This window comes from Rhinoraja longicauda, chromosome 6 (genome assembly GCF_053455715.1).
Source record: "Rhinoraja longicauda isolate Sanriku21f chromosome 6, sRhiLon1.1, whole genome shotgun sequence".
In the NCBI taxonomy this organism is placed as follows: domain Eukaryota; kingdom Metazoa; phylum Chordata; class Chondrichthyes; order Rajiformes; family Arhynchobatidae; genus Rhinoraja; species Rhinoraja longicauda.
Window position 1 is genome coordinate 14,210,961 of NC_135958.1, and position 19,325 is coordinate 14,230,285.

General features: G+C 43.3%; 2 protein-coding genes across 3 annotated transcripts in view; one reads left to right on the forward strand and one right to left on the reverse strand.

Moving 5' to 3' along the window:
• Positions 1–779: 779 nt before the first annotated feature.
• Positions 780–12,217, reverse strand: fbxl8 (F-box and leucine-rich repeat protein 8). 2 transcript variants are annotated; one of them, XM_078401676.1, is made up of 3 exons: positions 12,140–12,217; positions 9,646–9,840; positions 780–4,107 (listed from the first exon to the last, which is right to left on the reverse strand). In XM_078401676.1, the coding sequence occupies exons 2-3, from the start codon at positions 9,780–9,782 to the stop codon at positions 3,129–3,131; spliced, it is 1,116 nt and encodes a 371-aa protein (XP_078257802.1). In that variant the 5' UTR covers positions 9,783–9,840; positions 12,140–12,217; the 3' UTR covers positions 780–3,128. The 2 variants fall into 2 exon arrangements, with proteins under 2 accessions (XP_078257802.1, XP_078257801.1); XM_078401675.1 differs by lacking the exon at positions 12,140–12,217 and adding an exon at positions 11,895–11,926.
• Positions 12,218–12,566: 349 nt separating this feature from the next.
• tradd (tnfrsf1a-associated via death domain) overlaps positions 12,567–19,325 on the forward strand; it is a 33,978-nt gene continuing 27,219 nt past the window's right edge. The window contains exon 1 of the mRNA XM_078400498.1: positions 12,567–12,593. The gene's annotated coding sequence lies outside the window, so the exon portion shown is untranslated. The remainder of the gene's footprint in view (positions 12,594–19,325) is intronic.

Consider the following 19,325-nt stretch of genomic DNA (forward strand, 5'->3'; position numbering starts at 1 on the left):
TCAGAATAGGGGAAATCGAGAACCAGAGGACTTAGGTTTAAGGTGAGGGGGGAAAAGATTTAATGGGAATCTGAGGGGTGATTTTGTTTAGACAAAGGGTGGTGGACGTATGGAAGGAGCTGCCAGAGGTAGTTGAGGCAGGTGCAATTGCAACGTTCAAGAAACATTTAGACAGGTACATGGATAGGATAAGTTTAGAGGAACATGGGCAAAACGCAGGCAGGTGGGAATAGTGTAGATGGGACATGTTGGTTGGTGTGGGGAAGTTGGGCCAACGGGCCTGTTTCCATGTTGTATGACTCTAACCCATCGGTTACAGGGAAAATGTGGAAACTGTACATAAATATTACAGGTGGTCAGGATTGCTCCCGGTGAGACACACGTTGAAACTGTTTGGCCTTCCGGTGTAATGAGTCAGTGACAATCACCCATATCGACTGGCACATCCCAAAGTGCAGGAGTGCATATTGAGGGATGCAGGGTAACGGAGGAGAAAGAACGCAATCTAGCATTCTGCTGTCTTTGGACACCAAAGGGCTGAACGTCGTTAACGTCATTTTTCAAATCAATCTCAGGATATCACTGAGTTTCTCAGTGTAGTTTCCTAGGCGTAACCATCTTACATTTCATCAGACCTTTTTTTCCATCATAAGGTCAGAGGTGGGGATGCTTGCTGATGATCACACGAGGTTTAATTCTATTCACAACTCCTCAGCAAATGAAATAAGCCATGCAAGTGCACAGCAAGACCAAGACAACATTCAGACATGAGCCGATAAGTGGTAAACACATATGCCACGAGCAACATCCTGAGAGTCATTGTTGAGTAGAAGCTCAACCTGACTAACCCACATTGGTTTATTGTTATATTCACAAGTACAGTGAGGTACAGGTGCAATGAAAAACCTTGTTGCAGCTGCATCACAGATACATACTCAGAGAACAAACATGAACATAAATCATCTAAGTCATCAAAAAGAAAAAGATTGTGCAAAATAAACGCCAAGACATTAGCACAAAAAAAAAGGAGAAAACAGGTCCATGGTAGTGCAAGAGGTGGTCTGTAGTGTTTAGCTGCTGAGATAGGATTGAGTTGTGCAGGTCCGTTCAAGAAACTGATCGTTGCAGGAAAGTAGCTGTTCCTGAATCTGTGGTACCTCCTGCCTGATGGGAGCAGCAATAAGAGGACAAGACTCTGATGGCGAGGATCCCTGATGATGGGTGCCATTTCTTGAGGCAGTGCCTCACATGGATGCTTTTGATGGTGGGGAAAGCTGTGCCCCTGATGGACTGGGCTGAGTCCACTACTCTCTGCATCCCTGTGCATTGGAACTGTCGTGCCACACCATGATGGTCAGGATACTTTCTACAGAACACCTAAAGATGTTTGTTAAAAGAGTGTTTAGTGACATGTTGAATCTCATTAAACTTCCAAGAGAGCAGATGCACTGGCACGCCTTGTTTGTGATTACATTTATGTACTGGGGTCAGGACAAGTCATCTGTGATGTGAATGGCCAGGCTTTTGAAGCTGATAACTCTTTCCACTGCCAATTTACCATTGGTGCCACCGTTTCTACAGTCACTTCCTATAAGGCATTTAGATGCAAACTATTTGGCCAAAGGGACTTGTTAGCCTTTAATCTCATTGGTATTTCTCTAATGATAATGATTGTTTTTGGAACAACTTGGAATTAAAGTGGCCTTGAATGGCAGCATTTTGTGAAAGCCTATCTGGCAACCCAAGAAAATGGTGCTTTCGCCAAGGTTGTGTTTGATATACTATCCCACGCCTCTTTCTCCTCCAGGCCATAGGTGGCTGCTTTGCAACAGCATAGAAAACGACAAATATTGGAAACACATCAGCAGGTCAGGCAGAATCAATGGGGAAAGAAAGAGAGGTAGCATTTCAGGTTGATGATACTTCTGAGCTGGGAAAACTCGGAGAACGCACATTTTAAAATCTGTTGAATTGAGCTGATAAAGAGAATGGCTGTAAAAGGGTGGAGGCAATGGATGAACATCAAAAAATCTCCAAATGCTGCAGTCTGCAATTAAAAGATAAAATTGCTTTCCCTCTCTCTCCGTCCTTCCCCCAATTCTCCGACTAGTTTCACTGTCCTTCTGATTAATTTTCTGATTGTATGGCTTCTTGTAACCTTCCCCTCAGCTAACAATGAACCATTCTACATTTCCTTACCATCGTCTGCTTTCATCTGTTGTTTACCCTTCCATACTTCTCGGCTCCCTCTCCCCTGACTCTCAGTCTGAAGAAGGGTCTCGACCCGAAACGTCACCTATTCCATCTCTTCAGAAATGCTGCCTGTCCCACGGAGTCATTCCAGCATTTTGGGTCTATCTCCATTGTAAACCAGCATCTACAGTTCCTTCCTACAAATAAAATTGCATTACGAATTCACAGTTCTAATATATTTAGAAGGCCTTGAGGCATTAAACAATGACTGACCAGAACAATCAAACAATAAAAGGAATTTCAGAGACACAATAAAATATAAAGTGTTCGGGAAAGAGCTGGGGAAGACTGTGGGGACAATGAGGAGAGCTTTGGGAGAGAACTGTCCAACTATTCACCTCCAGGTAACCCATAATAACTTTAATATCTGTAGTTGTGCCGGCAAGGAGGTTTATATATGTTAGTTGCTCTTTACAATACCCTTGTGTTGGGATAAGATGTTTCTCTTTGGAGGAGCCTCAGCCGACCAGTTTCTGTGCACACATTTGATGAAGAGCATTTGTTGTGTTATTTTCCTATATTTAGTTTAGTCTAGACATACAGCGTGGAAACAGGCCCTTCGGCCCACTGAGTCAGCGCCGACCTGCAATCCCTGTACACTAACATTATCCGAGACATACTAGGGATAATTTACAATTATACCAAGCCAATTAACCTACAAACCTATCAGTCTTTGGCGTGTGGGAGGAAACCGGAAATCTCAGAGAAAATCCACGCAGGTCACAGGGAAAACGTACAAACTCCATACAGACAGCACCCATAGTCAGGATGGAACCCGGGTCTCTGGTGCTGGAAGGCAGCAATTCTACCGCTGCGCTATCGTGCTGCCCCTATGTTAGAAGACAGCTAGGATCAATCGACATTTCCTCCCAAAATTATTGTAGGATTTCTGGCAGCCACGGGTGAGGTTCTTTGGTTGTTTTCAGTGTATATCTGCGGAGTATGGGGCAGCAATGTAGAAAAGTGTGCAGAGTGTCTAAAGACACCACACAGTAGCAGTGTATCTCCTCCAAAGAGCGGCAGCAAGATGCCAGTCTCATCAATGCCCGGTTCAGTTCGTCTGAGGTGGTTGTCTGAAGAACCAGCCTTTTCAAGGTGCCTTGGTAGTTCTGGGAGATAAAGTTGACTTGCTCCACCATAAAAGTGAAGGTATTTAACTCTACACTGGATACTGGGATAGCAGATTGCAGGATTTGGGATATTTTCTTAGCAGGGACAGTGTGATCCAATTCAATGTCAACAGAGAGGGCTGGATGTCTCCTTGCCACAGCCTCCCATGCTTCAGCTGGGATGGTTGGCTTATATTTGTCCATACGCTCACAGTGCAGCTGAAGGAGTTTCATTGGTGGACGTTCAACATTAAGTAACTCAGTAAGCACATTTTCTGTCAAAGTTGTGTAAAACAATCCCAGAGTAGATAGCTTTGGACAATTTCTCAGAGCTTCTTTAACTACTTCTGAGGTCACTTTACACACCAGCGTCTTATTATTGATGAACAGACTCTCCAAACACGGACTTTTCCTGGTGACAAGTTGAATGATGCCATCGTCCAAAGTGAACGTCAGTTTTCTGAAGTCCACGTGTCGGAGATGTGGACAAGCATTTGCTGTGAATAAACTATTGACACTTTGCAGTAAATCTTGCCCAGAGTAGAAGTAGGGATTTTCTCCGGTGCACACCATAGTGAGGCCCAAGAGTCCAGTTACTGATGCTGCCAGATTGTGCAGAATCTGTGCCGCGTTCTTGCGATTTGCCTCCACTGACTGGTCGCACAAAATCTTCAGGTACTTCATGTTCTTCTGGAAGTGGCTGCATGCTTGCACACTCCACTCATCCTCCTCTCCCAGGGCACAGCTGTCACCAAAAGCACATTAGGCTGTTAGCACAAACATACTTGGAAACCAGGCAGCTTCCAGAGAAAACTACACAGTGAACAGTGTGTGCTTCAGCTACGAAGCCAAAACTGGAAGACTACACACAAGGCCGACTGTCTCAGTGTGTAAGAAGGAACTGCAGATGCTAGTTTACACCAAAGATAGACATAAAATGCTGGAGTAACACAGCGGGTCAGGAAGCGTCTCTGGAGAAAAGGAATAGGTGACGTTTCGGGTCGAGACCCTTCCTCAGCCACCTTTTCTCCAGAGATGCTGTCTGACCTGCTGAGTTACTCCAGCATTTTGTGTCTATCTGACAGTCTCAGTGACGACTTCCTTAAGTTAGGATCAAATTAGGGATTAATGAGTAGGAAAGAACTGCAGATGCTGGTTTATACTAAGATACACACAAAATGCTGGAGTAACTCAGCGGTGACAATTCGAGTGGGAACCCTTCTTCAGTCTGGGGGTCTATCTAGGGATTATTGAGGATGTGTTTGTATTTGAAAGACACCAATGTTATTGCACAATCACCCATAGACACTCATTTATAGTATGCGAAAATGGATTGTGGAAAGTTTAAACAAGGCTGTAGAAGCAGTTTTCATTTTGCCTAGAAAACAGGCTGACCATTAGTTTTGGAATTAATTAGCAAAAATAGTGATGTGTCAATCGCAAAATTATGGAACGACACTGCACTGGTGGAGACCATGTAGATTGTCACACCTGGGCCCACTCTTCACTAATCATGTCCTTCCTATAGTTTGGTGACTAGAACTGCATATAATACTCCAAGTCTCCTAATCAACATAATATTTCAGTCTGAAGAAGGGCCTCGACCCGAAACGTCACCCATTGCTTCTCTCCAAAGATGCTGCCTGTCCGCTGAGTTACTCCACCATTTAGTGCCTATCTTCGGTTTAAACCAGCAGTTCCTTCCTACACATAATACTCCAAGTGCAGCCTAACTAATATTTTGTATAACTGTAACATGACATCCCAATTGTTATACGCATTGCCTCATCGGATGAAATCAAGCATGCGATACGCCTTCCTCACTGCCCTGTCTACTTATGTTTCCTTTTTCAGGTAACTGTGTATCGTACACCAAAGGTTTTTCTGTTCAAGAACACTCTCCAGGACCCTGTCTTTCATTGTGCATGACCTGTCCTGGTTTAACTTCCCAAATTGCGCCACTGTACACTTGTCCAAGTCAGATTCCACCTGCCATTTCCTCGTGCACTTTCCCAGTTGATTTACATCCTGCTGTAACCTTAGACAATCTTCTTCACTGTTCATCATACCACCAATTTTGGTGCCATCCACAGACTTACTAATTATGTTTTCATCCAAATCTTTAATCAACGTGAGAAATAACAGCAGACCCAGCTCAATTCCCTGCAGCCCACTGCTGGTCAGAGGCATCCAAACTGAAAAGCAACCCTCCACTACCATCTCTGCCTCCTTCCCCAAACTGATTTTGTATTCAACACACTGATTATGTCTGAGTGCTATTGAATTCTATCACAGTTTTCTTCACTGGTTACTATGTTACGTGATATACATCAAACGCATGCTTCAAAATTATACCTGTTGTGTTCAAATCCAGGGATTTAATTTATAGCCAGAAGAGTGTGGTCTAAATAGCGACAGCTATGAGGCATGTTGCACAGAATGAGAGACAAGCACTCATTATTACCTGTTTTCTGTCCCCAAATCAATTTTGTTTCCATGTATCCATAGTCTAATTTAATCCGGTAAAGATACAAGATAGCAGAGTATTTCAAAGGGGCAGGCAGCATCCCTGGAGAACATTTCAGGTTGGGACCCTTCTTCAGACTCAAAGGTCCAGAGGAGAAGAGGAGGAATGTTGGAGACAGGTTAAGGGGCCATCGCTGGTACAAGAGGCATGTTGGTCTTCATTGGGAGAGGATTCTCCCAATCCCGGGATGGCGGGACTAACGTATGATGAAAGAATGGGTCAACTGGGCTTGTAGTGGAAAGATGAGAGGGGATCTTATAGAAACATATAAAATTCTTAGAGGATTGGACAGGGTAGATGCAGGAAAAATGTTGCTGAAGTTGGGGAAGTCCAGAACCACAGTTAAGAATAAGGGGTAGGCCATTTAGGACTGAGATGAGGAAAAACTTTTTCACCCAGAGAGTTGTGAATCTGTGGAATTCTCTGCCGCAGAAGCAGTGGAGGCCAATTCACTGGATGTTTTCTGTGGAATTCTCTGCCGCAGAAGCAGTGGAGGCCAATTCACTGGATGTTTTCAAGAGAGAGTTAGATTTAGCTCTTAGGGCTAAGGGAATCAAGGGATATGGGGAAAAAGCCAGAACGGGGTACTGATTTTGGATGATCAGCCATGATCATATTGAATGGCGGTGCTGGCTCGAAGGGCCGAATGGCCTACTCCTGCACCTATTTTCTATGTTTCTATGTTAAGAGGAGGAACATTTATTAATCCTTAATTTCATTCCTTATCTTTCAATTTTAAAAAAGTACTTTATCAAGCATCTCTTTAAAATCGAGATACACAAGAATTAAGCACCCTACTTTCACAAAGCTTCTCAATTAAGGAACTCAATCATGCTAGTAAAACATGATTACCTCTTAATTACTCTCTTTAACTTACTAATCCATGTTATTCATTGGCACAATATTTCTATCATAGTCTTATTATTGTCTCTAAATGATCCCCCACATGGGCTGATTTTCCAGATTTATCCACTTCATGTTTTAACTCTGCAATCCTTCACGCCCCTGGAACCAGTCTACTTCGAAGAGCCTCTCCAATTTGCAAAAAGCAACAACTTACTCGTATAGAGAGCCTTTGACGCAATGAATCATACCAAGGCCCTTTACAACTGAGTCACCAACAAAGGCAGTTTGACACTAATCTGAAGTTATATCACATTAGATGACCAAGCGCTGAGCCAAGGAGAAAACTGTGGTTCATCTTAAAGACAAGAATAAGGAAGAGAGTTTTAAGTAGTAAATCCCAGTACCTTCAGCCAAAGAAGCTGAAGCTAGAAATGGAGAAGGATTAAAATATGAAATGTAAGATGATAAATGCCCATTAGCTTTCGGGCAAAAGTTTTATATTCACAATGTTAAAAATCTCAGGGTAGATACTCTGCACTCAGCTAACAGTACCCCCAAATGAATATGCTGACAGCTTATATAAAATGCAAGCATTTTTCAGGGCAAGCATGTTCATCTGATTACACAAGTTTGCTGTAGAGCATAGGGAGCATAGAGATGATGATGGACATGAGGTAAGTAGAAAATAGTTAGAGTTGTTTGTTGTGGGAATAATGATAAATAGTGGTAAGCCAGGAAGTGAATGCAATCAACAGATTATCTTTTTATGTAGTTGGTTACGAGTAAAATAAGGTTAACCAGAATGAGCATACTCATTGTGTAAAGCCATCCAATGTTCACAATACCTTTACTGTTACAGTCCCAATGGATATACAAGAGCCCAGCGGAACTATTGTACACATGCAAATATTGTGCGTGGTGGCACAAAAATATCTCTAACATGACATGTAAATCTTCTCCCCACAAAGTATCAAGAAAAACAGCTCAATTTTGAGTGATAACGCTGTGGATGATACCACAACTCTCCTTACAAAAACTAAATCCACACCCTGAAAGGGTACATAGAACATAACATTGAACATAGAACTATACAGCACAGGATCGGCCCTTCAAATTACAATGTTTGTGCAAAACAGGATGCCAAGTTAAACTGATCACATCTGCCTGTACTTGATCCATAATCCTTCTATTCGCTGCACTTCCATGTGTCTATTCAAAAGCCTCTTAAACACTAATGCATCTGCCTCCATCACCATCCCTGGCAATGTCTTCCAGGTACCCAGCAGTCTCTGTGTAAAAAAACTTGCCCCGTACATCTCCATTTAACTTTCCTCCTGTCACCTTATAGTTATGCCCTCTAGTGTTGGACATTTCCACCCTGGGGAAAAAGGTTCTCACTCTCTATTCTATCCATGCCTCGCAGAATTTTATATATTACATCAAGTCTCCCCTCAACCTCTGACATTGCAGAGAAAACAATCCAAGTCTATCCAACCTCTCCCTGTTGTTGAAATCCTCCAATCCAGGCAGCATTCTGGTAAACCTGTAGGAAAAAAAACTGCAGATGCTGGTTTAAATCGAATGTAGACACAAAATGCTGGAGTAACTCAGCAGGTCAGGCAGCATCTTGGGAGAGGAGGAATGGTTTCAGGTCGAGACCCCTCTTCAGACTGATGGACATTTCGGGTCGAGACCCTTCTTCAGACTGAGTCAGTCTGAAGAAGGGTCTCGACCCAAAATGTCACCCATCCCTTTTCTCCCGAGATGTTGCCTGACCTGCTGAGTTACTCCAGCATTTTGTGTCTACATTCTGGTAAACCTCCTCTGCAACCTCTCCAAAGCCTCCACATTCTTTCCTGTAATGGGGCGACCAGAACTGCATGCAATACTCCAAATGTGGCCTAACGAATGTTTATAGAGCTGCAAGTATTGGCAGATTCAAGAGCAGCTTCAAAACCGTTCCTTCTTTTGTAACTTTGTTGGCGCCCTTGTACACCTGTACTGCATGCAAGCAAAGAATCTCACTGTACCAAGTGCACGTGACAATAAAGTATCAATCCATTCCACACTTTGGTTATTGCTTATAGCCAATTAAGTACTTTTGAAGGGCAGTAACTTTGCAGAATAGAAATGTGGCAGGAAGTTTTGCAAGCAAAACTCTCGCAGTGAAACAATAGGCAGGTAATTTGACTTGTTTTTTTGTTTCTGAAGGATAAATTCAACATTGGAGAACTCTCCTGCTCTCCTCAGATACCATTTCTGTCCACAAGAGGATGCTCGAAGCTTTGGTTTCATGCACAAATAGGGGGACCAATTTCGTGGTAGTGGAGAAAGATCAAGGGAGTGGTAGAAACAAGGACACAAAGTGCTGGAGTAACTCAGCAGGTCAGGCAGCAATTCTGGAGAACGGATAGGCGACGGAAGGGTCCCAACCCGAAACGTCACCTATCCATGTTCTCCAGATATGCTGCCTGACCTGTCGCGTTGATGAAACAAGTGGGATTGTGACATAGCTCTTTCACAGGACCAGCACAGACATAATGGGTTGAATGGCCTTCTCCTATGCCATAGAATTGATGGGTTGAATGGCCTTCTCCTATACCATAGAATTTAATGATTCTATCTACGTACTGTACTTTGTTCCTGGTCATAGGAGCAGTTTATACAAAGCAGAGTGCGGCCTCCAACTCACTCAAAACCATCAGCCTTTGGGTCTATATACACGCCCCCCCCAGGATATTATTTGACGTAAATGTAGTCATATTTACCAATAAAAATCTTTTATTGACTCTGACTGCCAATACCCGCAAGTTATAAAACTCACAATTCCTTCAAAGATGAGCTGAGATGGGCGTTGTGTGTGATGCGTTCTAGCCATGCAGAGAGAGAAATCGCAGAGTGATTACCCACCTCACTGATGTGTGGTACCACACAAGAGGGGAAGCAACAGCATCAGCCCAGCGTCTACAGACCCGTGAGGCCGAGCGCCTGTCACACACTGACAAGTAGGAAAATATCATGGCCAGGACTTCCTCAGGGATCTCCATTGGTTTTCCTGGTGCACGCTGGACTCCTCGAGATATGGCAACTGCGCAAAGAAATTTCCTACAACAATAGCAACATTCGTTATTACAGAGAAGCAGTTCTGAATGGTGCCTAAATCTTTAACTTTATGAGTCAAAAGAATAACACTGTACTGGCTACATTATCTGCTCTTCATTATCCAGGGTTGATCATGAGATTTTTAGGAAGGAACTGCAGATGCTGGTTTAAACTGAAGATGGACACAAAATGCTGGAGTAACTCAGCGGGACTGGCAGCATCTCCGAAGAGAAGGAATGGGTGACATTTCAGGTCGAGACCCTTCTGTTACAGCAGCTTCACCTTCCCTATAAAGACTTCAAACTTACCGTTGACGAAGAACGGGAGCGATACTTCTTGACACAAATAACAACAGAGAAATCTTCATGACGTTTCAGTTAGTTAGTCGTTTATTTGAAGTTGCAATAAAAACATATCAACATATCTCGTCATTAACTTGGTAAGAATCTAATGTCGTTCCTTCGTGACCTATACTGACTTGCTAGACCCTATATCCAGCAGGCACTTCTCGTATATTCTTTGGCAGCGAAGATCCCTGTGTCTAAGCTGCTCCTGATGACACACTCAAGCATTATGTCAGTGCTGGAAGAATTTATACTCATAACCCTAGCCACACCTCTGAGTCCTCCCAGTCCTATATGTAAGTTTAATATTAAACTCAAGACAACCTCTTGGTGTGCAAAAAAAACCCCAGCAGGATACAAAGTAATACAATATGCTAAAATAGTTAATAAACACAAAATGGCTCCTACACCTACTTCAGACTGATGATCTCTCCAGATGCTGCCTGTCCCGCTGAGTTATTGCAGCATTTTAGTGTCTATCTTGATCATGAGATTCATGGGCACTTGTCAAAATGTCACATTGCGTTACTTTGTCAGCCTCTTTGCAAGATGACTGCTTCTGTTCTGAAAGTATTTGTTAATACTGTATTTTGTGTCCCTCCCGTGAAAGCACCTGCAGTAGAATTTGGTCTCATCATTAATGATGAGACACTAAGTAACTAGATGATGTAAATATTAATGAACAAAAAAAGGCAAACTTTTTTTTAATACTGTAAATGCTAGAAAAAAATCAGCAGATCGGACAGGATTTGTGACAAACACAAAGTGCTTGAGTAAGTCGTCGGGTCTGGCAGCATGACTGCTGAATTACTCCAGCACTTTTTTTGTTTCGTTCAAGATTTCAACATCTGCAGTTCCTTGCATTTCCAGAATCTGTGGAAATTGAAACAAAAGTAACGTTTCAGATCAAAGACCATTTATCTGAGCTGGGTGTCCAGTGAGGAGAACTGAGGTCCAGATAGGTTGGAGTGGGTTAAAGGGATGGCAAGGATTACATGGATTTAAGCATTCTGTATTGCAAACTTTCCTATTTATCCAATCGTTTATAGGACGCAGATGTATTCAGAAGGCCATCACGGTATTGTCCACCCGTGATTGCCCATAGAAGGTGAAGGTGAGCCATCCTCTTGAACACTGTAGTATTCCTGATTAAGGCATTCCCAGGGCTTTCGGGTGGAGTCCCAAGATTTAGACAGTGACCACGCAGGAACGGAGATGCTTCCAAAGTTGGATAGTATAAGACAGGGTGGTGTTCCTCTGAGCCTGCCTTTGTCTCTTGTAGTGTTAGAGGATGTGGGTGTGTTAGAAGCTGTCAGTGTACAAAATATCTCATGGATGGCACACACTGCAGCCACGGAAAGAATGTGGGTGAGTCAGAAGGCGAGTCACTCACTGTCAGAGGCCCAATCTCTAACCTCTTCTTTACCCACCATGTTTATACAAATGATTAAGTTGAGCTTCTGGACAATGGTGAACTCAGGATGCTGGTGACAAGACGCATGATCATTTACTGTCAAGGGTTGGTAGAACAGGATTGCTCTTTAGCTTGCCAAGTATAACATTTAGATATAAACAAAATAGGAAAATCTTTATATTCACTGGAAAAGACCAGTGAAGCTTCTTCGGTGCCTGAAAGTATTATTCTGTATTATTCAGACAGTGCTCTAAAGTATTATTTAGTATTATTCAGACCTCTAAAGTATTATTCAGTACCATTAAGTATCATTCAGTGCCCTGAAGTATTGTTTCCTCAATTTTCACACATCTTCTCCCCCGTCGCCAGGTCCAAGTAACGTAAACAAGAAATAAGAAAAGTAACTGCCTGATCACTTGTCTTGGCTCCACTGAAGCCTCTCTCCACACACTCTTTTTCAGCGCATTCTCCGTGTCCTGGTGCCTTTGACAACACTTTCTCTTTCCTCTGCTTCTGTCCTTCTATCAGCTGCAATCCACATTACCTTAGGTCAGTCGCGCCATGAGCCGAGGGCCAGGACTCGGTTGCTGCGGTCAGCCCGTCAGGCGACTGACGACGGTGGGGAAGAGTGAGCCTGAACTGCCCATGCGCAAACACCTCAGCCCCACAATGCCAAGCGCTCAGTCTGCGCAATGGAATGGAGCACTTGCACCGTCGCTTTGCATTGTGGGTATTATAGTCCTCCATTGATACTCCACACGCCAGTTGGAAGGATAACTTGAGACTGCTTCGGTTCAGGTAACCTGATGGACTGTGTACAACACCGCAAATACACGTTCTGAAACCTGTAAAGGACTCGCACCTCTGAAGACGTTTTCATTCAAATAACCCACAACCGTGTGAAACAAGGTTTAGATTTGTCAGTGGAATCTATCCACGCAAGTGCGGATGTGACTCATGCGGATGTGTGAGACTGAGAAAGCGGTGGCGGGAGAGTGGTAAGTAGTTGGGGTTTAGAAGTATCTGGGGTCACTTTGCTACTAGAGGTTAGCTATCACTGTGTGGTTACTCGGATAAAAGCAGCGCCATTGTGCTGGGTAACCTGGAGGCGGGCGATGTGAGAGCAAAATGACATGGAAGACATTGTCATGTGGGTTGTCAGTACCTGTCCGAGTGCAACAGCTGGGCTATCTCGTGCAGGGTTCGCTCGCGTGGGTACTGGTTGCAAAAAGGTTATTTAGATTTTTATGTGGGCAAGTTTGGTGAGATGATCCATGTCCAAGTTGTCGAGCTGCGACTTGAAGAGTGACAAGGTTGGTGCAAATCTGGTGGTGTCGGGAAGGATGTTCCACTCTGGGATAATCCATGGATATAGTGACTGAAGGTAGCTATTTTTGATTGCTCTAATTCTAGTATAAATGAAGTGACCTGAGGACTGTCTTGTAAATTTCTGGGTATTGGATTGAATGAAGTGAGATATGTTACTGGGGATGATGCCATGAGTCTCTTTGTAGACAGTACATAAGTGGGCTTTGGTGCGTCTTGACTCCAGTGACTCCCAGCCAAAGCGATTTTACAGGGACCCAAACAGTCTTTCCAGGTGAGACAAAGATTCACCTGCACCTCCTCCAACGTCATCTATTGCATCCGCTGCTCTAGATGTCAACTTATTTACATCGGCGAAACCAAGCGCAGGCTCGGCGATCGCTTCGCTGAACACCTGCGCTCGGTCCGCATTAACAAAACTGATCTCCCGGTGGCCGAGCACTTTAACTCCCCCTCCCATTCCCAGTCTGACCTTTCTGTCATGGGCCTCCTCCAGTGCCATAGTGAGGCCCGCCGGAAATTGGAGGAGCAGCACCTCATATTTCGCCTGGGCAGTTTGCAGCCCGGTGGTATGAACGTCGACTTCTCCAACTTCAGATAGCTCCTCTGTCCCTCCCTTCCCCTCCTCCTTCCCAGATCTCCCTCTATCTTCCTGTCTCCACCTATATCCTTCCTTTGTCCCGCCCCCCTGACATCAGTCTGAAGAAGGGTCTCGACCCGAAACGTCACCCATTCCTTCTCTCCCGAGATGCTGCCTGACCTGCTGAGTTACTCCAGCACTTTGTGAATAAAGCGATTTTACATATTGGAGACGCTTGACTGTCTTGAGTAGTCGTCACAAACAAACCGTGCTGCATGCCTCTGAACCTTGTCAAGGGTGTCAATGTTTTTTTTCTGGTGAGGGTCCCATATTGTCTGGCAATATTCCAACAGCGGGCAGACAAGTGTTTTGTACGCTACCTTCTTTGTTGGTTTGTCGCAACCGGATAAATTTCTCCAGAGAAGGTCCAAAGTTCTGTTTGCTTTTGTGGCAATCTGGTTTATGTGTCTGTTCCAGGCTCGGCCAGATGTGAGTTCAACTCCCAGGAATGGGTGGTGATCAACTTCTTTAAGCAGGTTGTCTCCCATCTTGTTTATGATTGGTTTATGATTGGCTTGACTGGCTCCCGATTTATGATTGGCTTGACTTTATGAGTAACTCATGGAAAAGCATTTGGTGTAATTGAAACCCATTTGCCAAATGGTTTCCCAATTACAAAGATTGTTTATGCCATTTTGAAGAACCTTGGCATCTTCAGCAGCTTTGATTTCTCGATACACAATAGAGTTGTCTGCGAAGAGTCTCACACTCGAAGACAGGTTGTCAGGCAGGCCGTTGATGTAGATCAAGAACAGCAAGGGTCCCAACACCGTTCTCTGTGGCACGCCGGACTCAACTGGAGATTGTTGTGATGACTCACCATCTACTACAGCCTTTCGTACTGACCAAGTTCTGTCTTGGTTTACAGCGCCTAATAATTTAAAAAAACTACTAGTCTTTTTTGGGTCTGGATTATTTGAGCTTTTTATTGCTTAACGAATCTTGTATCTTGTGGTCATCACTTCCGAAGAGTCCTCCAGGGACTACACTGGAAGTATCCCATACCCACTAGGGACAATTTTTAACACTATTCTACACCCATTAGAGACATTTTTTTTAACATTTACCAAGCCAAATAACCTACAAATCGTGCTTTTTATTTGACATCTAGTTTTATTATCACAAAACTTGTAACTTTTTTTGGAAGAGTTGGGTTCCGACAACTAAAAAAAATAAGGAATTTACATGTGTATAAATCAAGAGTGTTTAATTGCCATATGTACTGACAATTAAATTCTTATTTACAGCAGCTTAACATACTGTAAACGCAATGCACAAAGTAAAATATAATTAGAAAAATGAATAAATTGCCAACTGTCACACTAGATAGCCATGATAGTGCAAGAAACGAAGACTGCAGTACAAACAAAGACACAGTCCATAGAGGTTTGTAGTTGTGTTGGGTCATGTTCAAAAGCCTGATGGTTCCTCAAGAAGTTCTTCTTGAACCTGGTGGTTGTGGTTTTCAGGCGCCTGTGCCATCTTCCTGACTCGTGCAGGGAATTGAGCGCAAAGCCTTGAGATGCTCCTGTGTTGATGGATATTGAGGAGTTAGTGTTTGTAAAAATTAGAATGAAAACAGAAAATGCTGGGAATACTCAGCAGGTCGGTGGGAAGAGAAGCAGAGTTAACATTTTGCGTCAAAGACCCTTGTGTGGACCTTTGCAGGAGACAAAGGACACTTGTTAAGCTGCAGGGAGGGTGTGAAGAGGAATGTCTCTGATTTGGTAAAATTGGGGTGACTATTGAGATCAACTGTAAGTGAGGTTGTCAGGATAAAGAGTGAATGGGAACAGTTAGAGAATGAGAACATGGACAAAAGAATGGAGGAGCCATGAAACATGGAGCAAGCAGATGTACAGGAAAGAACTGCAGATGCTGGTTTAAATTGAAGGCAGACACAAAGTGCTGGAGGAACTCAGCGGGACAGGCAGCATCTCTGGAGAGATGTTTTGGTTTGAGACCCTTCTTCAGACTGAGCAAGTAGATGTGCCAGGAAGGGCATGACTTCTGCTTCTAAAGGGAGCAAAAGGGGGGGGGGGGGGCAAACAAGCTACGTTAAAATGTAGAAACAGGAATCTGCACTTGCTGTTCTACACAAAAAGGAGACAAAGTGCTGGAGTAACTCAGTGGGTCAGGAAGCATCACTATAGAACATGGATAAGTTAATATCAAAGGCTGCAGACAGAGAATTCAAGTTACCTGAAGTTTGCAATATTATGTTTGATATTCAATACTCAAGAACTTTAATATTGAATCCTATAACTTCTCCCAGGTAACCATTTGTTAAGCATTCACGATTTCTGCTGGTGTTTAAGGAAGAGACCTTCCTAGACCTGCAGTAAATCCTACTTCCCCCATAGAGTGAAGCATTGAAGTGTTGGTCATGACCAAAATGGCTTGAGAGGGGAAAAAACTATCGTAGCAAGAAATTAAAGTGTTGCCTTAAAGCTGTGAACTCCCATATTTATTCTGTTCACCACATGGGCTGAGGCCTGCCTGCTCGCTATGCACCTGGCGATGGTTGGTTTACTGAAATCGGATTGCAATTCCTTCTCGAATCAATGCCATGAAATTTTAGCTTTTGCTTTCCATTTCTGTCTAAATTTATGTTAAGGGGGTTGAAATTGGATAGTTATCCTGCATAGTATTTTTCAGTGGGGATGACAGAGTGGAAGAGGAGCCCCAAGATTAATCCTCATCCCCTCCTTGTTTCCATTTACATGCTGCTCCTCAGTGACGATACTCAAGACAATGGTGCCAATTGTCTTTAGTGATAATACCCAACTTGCTTTAGCCACCCCCTCTCTTGATTTCTCCGTTGTCTCTTAAATTGTCTGACTACGAGACGGGTGGGACTGGAAGAAGCAAGGTTCCTCAAAGCAAATATCAGAAAGACTGAACCCAGTGTCTTCAAATTGTTTCCAGCCAGTGTGAAGCCAGTGTCTTCAAATGGCTTCATTCTGCTCTGTGGCAGTCATTAGACTATTTGCATCCTCATTGTATTTGACACTGGATGCAGTATTTTTCTCTCTCATGTAAACTGCTTTTTTCCATTTAGTTTATTTTAGAGATGCAGCATGGAAACAATCCACCCCGCCGAGTCCGTGCCGACCAGCAATTGCCCATACACTAGTTCTATCCTGCACACAAGGGATAATTTACAATTAATATAAAAACCTGCACTTCTTCGGAATGTGAGGAAACCGGAGGACCTGGAGAAAATCCATCTGGTCACAGGGAGAACGTACAAACTCTGCACAGGCAACACCCGTAGTCAGGATTGAACCCGGATCTCTGGTGTTGCAAAGCAGCAACTCTACTGCTGCGCCACCGTGCCACCCCTTTCTGCCATTGATTGTGCCTGTGCCTCAGCTCGTCTTTAGCTGAAACCCTTGCTCCTCAGAATAATGGCAGCGCAGCGGTGCAACTGATAGAGCTGCTGCCTCGCAGCACCAGAGACCCAGGTTCGATTCTAACCATGGGGTGCTGTCTGCTTGTGGGTTTCTTCCGGGTTTTTGAGTTTTCCTTGCACATTGCTAAGCTGTACGGGTTTGTAGGTTAATTGGCCCAATGTACAAGGAGTGGTTGCGAAAGTGGGATATCAGAGCAGGGGATCGATGGTCGGCATTGACTCGAAGGACCTATTTCCATAATGTTTCTTTAAATTAATCTTTAGCTGAGTTCCAATGCCTAACCACCATAAACTTAAGGTCAACAGTAATTGTACCACTTCATGATAAATTGTGTCTTTTCCTATACTTGTGCATCTTTAGTGGCTCTTGATCAAAGGATGCCTTGCTTACTAAACAATTATTGCTTGTTTTTAGCTGTGCTCAGGATCTCTCCCTTCACTTCAACCTCCTGCAGCACATTGACCCCCCTCTCTTAAACATCCCCAAATTCGATTGCTCTTCCATTGATTATAATAACTTCAGCTCCTCGCTCAGCAATTACCTTCCAGAACCCTCCAACCCTCCCTTCCTCCCTTTTCTTTAAGGTGCTTCTTGTATCGTTAACTGTGTGTTTAGTTATCCACCCAATATTAATTGCCTTGGGTGACATTGCTCCTGTGAAACATTTGTGCATTTACAAAAAAACATCCCGTAAAGGAATGAAAATGTATTCTTTTTTTTGTGAGGGCTTAATTTGGTCATTGACAGAAGTAGACAGCTGTTCCTCATGTTGGCAAAGTTGCTGATTAGAAGGTTGTTTATAAATTAAGTTGTGGATACCTGCAATGAGGTACAGACCGGAATCTTAATGTAAGAGCTCTATCAGTTTATCATTAGTTTATCTGAATAGGACATATAACTTGGAGGAAACACAGGAACAAGCCTTTGGCCCCCAGAGTCCATGCCGAATGTGATACCAAGAAAAACTAATCTCATCTGCCTGCACAGGATCCATATACCTCTGTTCCCTGTACTTCCATGTGCCACTCTTAAGCACTCTTAAGCATGCTCCCTCCACCACCACCAGCCTCGGCAGTACACTCCAGGCAGTCACCCCCCCTCTATGTGAACAAAAACCCAACATGCCCCACATATCTCCTCTAAACTTTGTTCCTCTCACCTTGAAGCTATGCCCTCTGGCCTTTGACATTTCCATGATGGGGAAAAGGTCCTAACTGTCTAACCCTAACCCTATCCTATTATATATTTTTTTTAAATTCTATTCAGGTACCCAATGCCTACAATTATTTCCCAACATGAGGCAAATGAGGTAATGCCATTGGGCTAGTCGATAAATATCCCCTCACTGCCTGAAATAGCAAGATTGTTTGTCGACAAATTTCTGTCGGAAACTCGGGTTTTTGAGTGCTCTTTGTCTTGTTGGTTACTTGGCCTGTTTACTTTTAAACCCTTTGATTTTATGTTAATTCCTTACAATAGGCCTGGTTGTTTATGCTAGCAAGAAATTTTAATGCATATATAGGACATTTATAAGGTTGGATTTTTAGAATAAACTTAGAATTTATTATGAAAATCACTTAGCCATATTAAGGAATTGATGTAGCTTTTTGTTTTATATTTGAAGGAAAGCCTGCCATTTTTGGCATGCTGTAATATTAACTAGTATATATTCCTACAAGAATGCCATCACATTTTTGCGTGCTCATCAGGATGGCGCTGGTTCAACTGGGAGGATGTTTGTGTGGTTGTAGTTCTGTCTTCCTCGTGGTAGGTGGCAGTGTGGGTCTGTGGTAAATCAAGTGCAGAGTCTGGAGAATTTAGCTATTAATAGCTCATTTCTTTTTAATCTTTGAAAAGCTTCTTCCCCTCCTCGCTCAGGAATTGTGGCTGGTGAGTAGGGATAGAAATTTTCCATTAAACGAATTTCAGTGTGGCTGTTCAATTGAACAGCAAGCATTATGCAGCTGAAAGAGTCATTGTATTAATTAGGGAGCCTGTTGTATAAGAACAAACCTCCATGCAATCCAAGATGGATAAATTACAACAATTTATGTAGCATCTTGAAGATAATGAATCTAGAGTTCAAACTGTGTAGAGTCATGATTTCATCATTCTTGGAAGGGCGTTAATGGAGGCAGTTCAGAGGAGGTTTATCGGGTCGAGACCCTTCTTCAGACTAGTCAGGCGAAAGGGAAACCTATTCCTTCTCTCCAGAGATGCTGTCTCGCTGAGTTACTCCAGCATTTTGAGTCCATCTTCAGTTTAAACCAGCATCTGCAGTTCCTTCTTACACAATCACCAAACACCAGTTTTATCCTACATACCAGGGACAATTTACAGAAGCTTTG